This window comes from Columba livia, chromosome 1 (assembly GCF_036013475.1).
Source record: "Columba livia isolate bColLiv1 breed racing homer chromosome 1, bColLiv1.pat.W.v2, whole genome shotgun sequence".
NCBI classification, from domain to species: Eukaryota; Metazoa; Chordata; class Aves; order Columbiformes; family Columbidae; genus Columba; species Columba livia.
Genome location: NC_088602.1, coordinates 106,807,866 through 106,815,851, shown reverse-complemented (window position 1 = coordinate 106,815,851; position 7,986 = coordinate 106,807,866). Strand labels below are relative to the sequence as shown.

The following is a 7,986-nucleotide window of genomic DNA, read 5'->3' as shown; positions in this document are numbered from 1 at the left end:
GAGCTTCACACACAGAGCTCACTGCAGAGCCTGATGTGGAACAGCTGTTCTGCACTGACACTTTGGCCTTTTAGACAGGCACCTTTATTTAATCTGGAAATCCCTTTGAGGAAGAGTTCATCTTTTTACCTGGAATTTTTATCGCACTTGCAACCAAAAAGTTGAGTCTTGACAGGCGAGATGGTAGTACCTCTGATCATAATAAAAAAGCTGACCTAGTGAACATAAACTAATAGCCCTTGCAGAGTTATGACAGCAAGCGCGTGACTTAAATTGTAGTTAGTATGATTTATTGGCATGTATTTAAGCATTTTGTTAATTCTCCTCGGGTTTATATTTTGAATGCAGTTATGTACAATTCTGCCTGGAAAGTCATATGACCATGTAACAGAGTATTAATCTAATCTTGTCTGCAGCGTGTCAGAGACTGAAGTTCTGGCTCTCTTGAAGTCAGCACTAAGTCTGTCTTTGACTTTGGTGGCAACAGCATTTCACATAAGAAGCCCTGAATCCAGTGCATAATATAGGTATGAGAAGAAAATTCACATAATTTACCAGCATTTCTCACAGAATGCACACTGAGGCATCTTAATTTAAAAAGGAATTAGAAAAGGTAACTAAAAGGAACAACTTTATGAGCAACAGTATTGTATAACATGCATATAAAGTAAGGTAAGTGTTACTGGTCTCTACTTTGGGTAAAACATCTTTTCCACTGTATTTTTTCACACTGCTTCTATTTTGGTTATCCGTTTTACTGCTTCCTCATGCTGCCTGGATGAATTAATAATTCTAATCTTAATCAATTTACTATTCATTCTTTTCTGTCTAGGACTTCCCTCCCTCACTATGAACACTTTGATCAAAAAGAATAGTATTTCCTTCATATTATGTGAGGCTAGGATTACAAATTATCAACCCATGCATATTTTCCCCTAACTTATAGATTTTTTTAAGAGTATAAAAAGAAATCCTCTCTCCCTGACCAGATTTGTTGTTGTTGTTGTTTAAAAGATTTAATTGCTCTGATTTCATTTTTACATTATTTCAAATGTAACTGCTAATCTTGATCAAAAGAAAGGAGAATGCTCTCCACTGGATACAGAGTACTGTGATGCAAAACACAGGGCATTTACCTATTCACTGTGGGTCTTCTGATACCCAGGGGCAAACCTCTTTCTGAAGTCACCTGCATAACATGGGGAGTGATTAATCAATAGACAAGATGGTGTGACTTGTCTGGATTGGGAAAATTCATTACTGGTTTTGTCCTTGTAATTATTAGGAAACAGAGGAGAAAACAGAAGGACAACAGAAAAAAAAATTGCTTATGGTAATAGAAAAATGAGTCTTTTCTATATCTGATGGAAATGAGGAGAGGGCTATCTTAAATTCCCAACCGTATTGCATATAACCACCCCCAGGACTGGTTTTCTGACCTCATCTGGGCTTGGCATTGTTCTGCTTAACACATATGGAAACAAGGTATTAGAATTCAGTTTGTTTTATTTTTCTGTTATGTTCTTTTTGATTGTGATCCACAGGCCCTGTCTGGTAGCTGGGTCTGTAAATCACCACCTGAGAGTGGTTAGGATATTCTAACAAGCTGATGCAGCTATCAAACCTAACTTCCAGAGCTTAGACCATAGAAGAAGACCGGTACTAGCAAGCCCTATAAATATCTGAAGGGGTATATCCAGACTATGTGACAGGCGAGATAAAGGAGGTGGACAAGCCAGGCAAGCCCTTTGGTTGCTATCCAAGATAATGATCATCTGATGTGGGACTGGGAATCACCTGATGTGCTGGCCATGAGATCAGATGATGACTGGGGATGAAGAGGGAGTGGGGGAGGTCATCTGATAAAACGTTATAAAAAGGCTACTCAGTGCTTATTTTCAAACAAAAATGGCTACTTCTAGGATGTAGCTGTTCTGAGATGGCAAAGATGTTAAGGAAAAGTCTGATCACGTTTTGCTGCATCATGCGATGGGTTCGCAGCCAAGACTGTGGTTTGGGTGGAAAAGCAGTGTTCATCTAGCCCTTCCTTGTATTTGGTTTGGGAGTGAGGGAAATATTAGTTGGGATTTTGGGGAATTCCGTTGTATCTACAGAGAAAGATAAAGAAACTGTCAGGCCTGTGGCATTTTGGCAGCTAGGAAAAAAAAACAAACCAGCCTCCAAAATCCCCACTATGTGCTGGTTAAAGGTACAACTCTGGACTAAGCTTATGCGATGATGGTGGGGAGGCAAAAGTAAGGAATGATCTGTCAGTGGTTTCCATGGCTACTTCTCAGTGTTATCAAAATTTATTAGTTTCTGTCAAGCTAGAAAACTGATTAGTGAATGTGCTAACACAAGTGAGGTGGCCCTGAAGGAGGTGTGCAGGGCGACCACGATCCTGGGGCCACTGGACCTGAGGTCTCACCTCCATGGTAGATAACTTCTGCTCAAAAGAGACAGACTGGAGTCTATTTGGATCAAAGGAAATCCCATTGTAAGGGTTCAAATGCAGTACTCTGGCTGAATTCCAGTAGAGGGCTCTCAAAAAGCAGAGAGTATAATAGCTGCTATGATTTATGGTAGCACTTATTTAAGCAATTAATTCTTATCTGAGTTTGTTAAAACTTCCTGAAATTGTTCTCTTGTTCTGTGTGAAGCCTTACATCCTATGATATAATTTGACTCTCCGGGGTCCTTGTTTCCAGAACTTGGGGAAAAAAAAAAAAATAATCCTTACTCATCGTGTAATCTACTTGATGTGTTTCCTTGTTCAACTTAATATACTTGTTTTTAATGTATTTTTTTTATGGTTTCCAGCATGAAGTAGGCTCCACGTTGCCTAAATTTAATTTGAAAGAGACATTTTGCTATCTTTTCTTTTAAGCCTCCAGAGCAATGCCCCAGCAAGTCTACATATTTGATTGCAAGCATCCAAGAAGAGGGAGATAAATTTTATTTGTTTTAGTAAACAGTAACATGCTCAGACACAAAAGCAGAAATAAGAATTAAAGAAGTAAATTCATTAGAATGCTTAGTTTTAGTTTTCTTAGCTGTATTAAACAGATGTTCACCTCTAGAAAACATTAATTTGTCTTATATAATAAGGTACACTTTTTTTGCAAAGAGGTAAATGTCATATTTGGTCATAATTGTGGCACCACATTCTTACCTTAAATCATTTTGTAAGAACACAACTAATTTACAAGACCTGTTCCCCCCCCTAATACTTTTCTAAAATGAAGTATTATCTTCATTCTCCTACCTTTCCAAATTTTCCGTAACTTCTATCAATTACAAGCAAATACTAAATGACAAGAGCTCTGTTTAAAACAAACAAACAAAAACCCCAAAACTTAGCCCAATATGATGCCTAAACAGGTAAGGTGATGAAGCTACTTCCAAGTGACTGTATCAAAGTCTAATCGTCTTTTGTTTGCAGCCTCTGCTTTTCCCACTTTGGTACCATCTTCTAGCGGTTGGTTCAGCATAGGGCCACATCTCTGGACATTATGCTGATTATCTAATTGTACTGTATAAATACCTCTGCTTAGCATAAACTGATCATGTTTAACAATACTTTGAATATACAGAATCAGGCACGGGGAGAGAACCTGCATGTGTGCATATATTTTAAATAAGTATGTTTGACTTGAAGGTTTTAATTAGCATTGTGACATGACCACATTATGCAGGACTGACAAAGCCATGAGACATACAGGTATTCATAAGCAAGTGCTAACACAACCTTTGTGAACTCCTGTCTCAAATGTATCATCACTTTAGAAACTTATTTAGCCATTTAGGAAAAAAAAGGTTACTAACATCAAGTGATCCTAGTGCACCCTAAGAAAGACCTGAAGTTTGCTGAAAAGGTCATAAACAAGAGAAAAAAATCGTCTTGTGAAAAGATAGTTCTTAGCTGTCTGTGAGAAAAAGTTGGTTTTAACTTTAATTCCTGAGGTGAACTTTGGATTGTGGCACTTGTACCTGAAATATTTTCACACCAATGCGCACAGGTGGATGTAGCCAGGGAAAATGAACGGGGGACCTGTGGTTAAAAATATTACTACACACTGCTCGAAAAACCTCGAGACTTGGAACACTTCGTATTTCAGTTCAGCATGGACCTGCACGGATAACAGAGGTGATGCAGGCTAAAACACACCTCAGCTGCCGTTCACTGAGCAACGTGCGAGGCCTTTGTCCCAACTATTTTCCAGTGCAAAATTGTTCCCGTCAGGCTGTGTCTTTTATCTAATCTGTCCCATCTACCTGTAGAGGGTAGGGCCTCTGCCTTTGCTTTTCAGCACAAAGCTTTCCGTAACTTGGCAAACACCGGTGTCTCAATCTTTTTTTCACTGTTACACCCACTTCTGCAGTCTCTACTGGTTTCAAAATATGCATGTAATCTTTCACTGAATAAACTATTTCCATATAGCCTGTGCTAATCTTAACAATGTGATGTCATCCAAACTCCACAGCATTTGTGAAACATATTTTAATATCCCAGCTCTTTTGATCTTTTCTCATAAATAAATCCCTCCATCTCTTTAATTATTTTAATTGCTCTTCTTTAAATTCCCCTCAGTGTAATTTTCTAACAGGAAGATTCCCAAAAATATCCCTAGTTAAGTAGTATGCACAGGGTAGCAATGCCAAAGAAGCGTAAGAGAAAGTCTATTAGTTCCTTCCTCAGTGATGGGATCCTTCGTGTGAAGGCTTAAATTCTGTGGGCTCTGTTATGTGCTGTTCTCTAAGACGACATGTAATGAATGCACCGTCTGTCCACTTTCACTCCTACATGTAGATATTGCAGATTTCTTCCTCTTGTTGAATGTTTTCCTACAACCCTACTAATGTTTCCAAGACGAACATCTTCTTTTCTACCCGTATTTTTTTTTAAATTTGTTCATGCTGTTTTGCCAGCTTTTCCAGCTCCACCTATTGTAATGAACAGCTGTGAAAGTCATTTATGGCTAATAACTGTCCTTTAAGTCATGGTTTAAGAAAGACAGACTTCACACTGTTCTCTGAAATAATTAATTAGCCTTTCCAGCTCCTCACTTGAAGTCCAGCACTAATCCATAAAATTCCCAACCATATATAGAAGGACATGGGAAGATGACAAGTTTGTTCTGTTTCTTATTTTCGTAGAAAATGTAATTAAAAAGATGATGTTTCACCCGTCTTTAAGTGCCAGTCTGGAATGGTCAGCCTTAAGTAGCAAAATTAATGGCAGGAAAAGACTTGCATGACAAACATATATTCTTTTTTTTTCCTGTAAACCCAGCGAAGCTGCTTATATGTATATAATGGCATAATTTAGCTAGGCACCTGGCACATATGAACAAATACAATTGAAGGTACTTAGGTGACAACATCACTATTACCTTCTTCCAACTATTCCACAATGGAAAGATAATGTAACATGTTGAACTGAACAAGAGGCATTCGTTAGTTCCTTGCTGCCATTGAAGATTAAAACAGCGAAAACAATCCAGTAAGCTCCTTCATGTAATGAGGTAACTGAAACAATTGCAGCCATCATAAGCAAAGATGAGAGACACAACAGATGACAAAGTATACAGGGATCTTCCTGGCTGTCTTGTGGCACTTCATGTCTGAATAAAACAGCAGAGAGATCAGATATGGAAGCAAGAAAGCATTGATTTTGATTAAAAAAAAAAAAAGGCATGGCACTAAGAAAAAGCAGAATTCCTGGTGAAATGGCAATGAGGAAATGAGGTTACCCAATCCACCCAAACAGGACCAAGTAATCCCACGTAATATCCAGGACTGGATCAAAGATGTTGAATGGGAATCTGCAAAACCCCATAACTTAGGTAATTAATCATAAAAAAGAAAGCCTCTCATGGATTGTCTGTGTCAAATGAACACCAGCTGACAGAAGTGTACTTATTACAGACCTGCAGGCGTCTATGCCTTTTGTGATGCGTAATTCCAGTAAATGTTTCTGCTTTGCTCAGGATGTGTGTGTGGAGCTGTACTGTTCAAAACAAGGATAACGTAAGCTTGCACTGAAAAAAATATTATTGCAATTTACAGAAATAATCATGGCAGCACATCAGATTGCATAACAATTACCTGTAAGCCTCTTGTTTAAACTGTGGAATCACATGAAATCACTGATGCCATGGTATTGTGCAAATTTGATTTCTACCCTGCAAATAAATTAAAGAAACCAGGAGCTGGCAAAACTTGTAGTAACTGACCAAGTTAAACGAGTCCCAACCATTAACCACTTCTAGATGATGTTTCTGGGCTTGTAACTTCACATGCCTTTATGTCATTTGTGGCTTCAGCACGCTATTTTACAGCTATCCTTTAGAGAGATATATATATAGGAAGACTGTATATAGAAAGCTATAAATATTCTCTGGTGATGGTCCCTCCGAAGCTGCGGGAGAGCCCACAAAGGCCAGCAGGTGACCAGCACCTCTGCAGCCCCTAGCAGCCTCACGCCGGGGCCACCATTGCTGCTGGACGTTGATTCGTGGACACCATTACGGGATTTCACCGGTGGGTACGGGAGTGAAGTGGATTTTAAAGAAAATTTGCCTTCAGCGGGGTATTTTTCGGGCGTACTGACCAGCCCGGCGCGGCGGCCTGAGGCGGGAGCGGGCGGCGCGGGCACCAAGCGCCGCAGCCATCGGGGAGGTGCGGTTGCGCCGCAGCGGCCGCCACATCCCCGCCCCGCGGAGCTCCCGCCGCCGGCGGCGCGGGATCCCGCCGAGCCGGGCCAGCACCAGTCCCCGCGGCCGAGCACCCCACGCGTGGCGTCTGTTCCCCCGAGACCACTTGCCCCTCTCCTTCCCCCACCGCTCCCAGCCCGCCAGCCCGCTAACAGCCGCTGCCCTCCCGCCCCGCCGCCACCGCCCCGCCCCGCCGGCCCGGGCCCCGCCCCGCGCGGCGCGCCCCCACCCCCGCGGCGCCGCAGCAGCCCCCGCGCGCATATAGGCTCGTCCGCCGCACTCCCCGCGCCGCCGCCGCCTCCTCCAGGCATGGCACAGGGCTCTACCTCACTATGGCAGCAGCGCGGCACAGTACCCTGGACTTCCTGCTCGGCGCCACAGGTAACCGCCGCGGCGGGAGAGACGAGAGGGAGGGGGACGCGTCGCGTCTATTCCGTCCCCCCCCCGCCCCGTTCCCCCTCCCCGCCCCTCACCCGGCGGTGTGTCGCGCCCCGCCTCCCCTCGCCCCTGCTGCCGCCGCCACTGAGGAAACGGCGCGGCCGCTCGCCCGCCAGGCCCAGCGCAGGCGCCCCCTCCTCCGGGCCTCCCTCTGGGGCGCCCTGCATGCCCCTGTCCCCCTCGGCATCCGTCTCTGCCGACGGGCAGGTGCCCACAGCTCCCCAGGGCCGCAGTGCCGCTGCCCTCGCCCCGGGCAGGCAGGCGGGCGGCCCGTTGCGGCCTTCTGCCCTGAGCCCGCCATGCAGCGGGGGGTCAGCCTGGCTCGGGGCGAAGCGGCGGTGCAGGGACAGGGGGGTGTTGCAGGCCCCAGCACATCGGCTGCAGCGGGCCGGGGCCGCCAGAGCGGGCTTTTCCCGCCGGCGGCTGTGTGGAAGCAGTCAGGCGGGAGGTGTCTCGCCGCAAGCTCGAGGGGGAGGGAGGGCCTGGGCATTTCCGACCGGCCGGGCCGGGGCTCCCCGCGAAGCCCACCTCGGTTCGGCGCCCCTCTTAGTGCAGCCCTTGCGCGGCGCTTCAGACATGGGGCAGTGAAGCGGGCCCGGAGCTGCCGTGGAGCAAGGTGCGGGTACAGTGCGTGAGTGTCTTGTCACTTCGTTGTCGCCCTCACCTCGTCGCAGAAGCGCGAAGGAAGTGATTAGCGGTGAAACTCGGCTCTGGATGAGCCTCCGGCTGTTTCGGAGCTTTGCTCCGTAGTTATCTGTAGGGGGCACGTTCGAGCCAGAAACCGGAGAAACCACCACGTTTCTCAACGGCCAAGATGGGTGAAAAGGTTTCA

The 7,986-nt window shown here is 44.9% G+C and overlaps 1 protein-coding gene and 1 long non-coding RNA gene across 2 annotated transcripts in view; one reads left to right on the top strand and one right to left on the bottom strand.

Annotated features, from left to right (window-relative positions):
• LOC110359663 (uncharacterized) overlaps positions 1-7,879 on the bottom strand; it is a 23,125-nt gene extending 15,246 nt beyond the window's left edge. Inside the window, exons 1-2 of the long non-coding RNA XR_010474210.1 lie at positions 7,683-7,879; positions 5,394-6,185 (exon numbers count right to left, since the gene is read on the bottom strand). This is a non-coding gene — a long non-coding RNA (uncharacterized LOC110359663). The remainder of the gene's footprint in view (positions 1-5,393; positions 6,186-7,682) is intronic.
• The window catches only part of SMS (spermine synthase), a 51,848-nt gene continuing 50,766 nt past the window's right edge, over positions 6,905-7,986 (top strand). Inside the window, exon 1 of the mRNA XM_065071408.1 lies at positions 6,905-7,097. Within this exon, the coding sequence (XP_064927480.1) occupies positions 7,049-7,097 (49 nt within the window). The 5' untranslated portion in view covers positions 6,905-7,048. The remainder of the gene's footprint in view (positions 7,098-7,986) is intronic.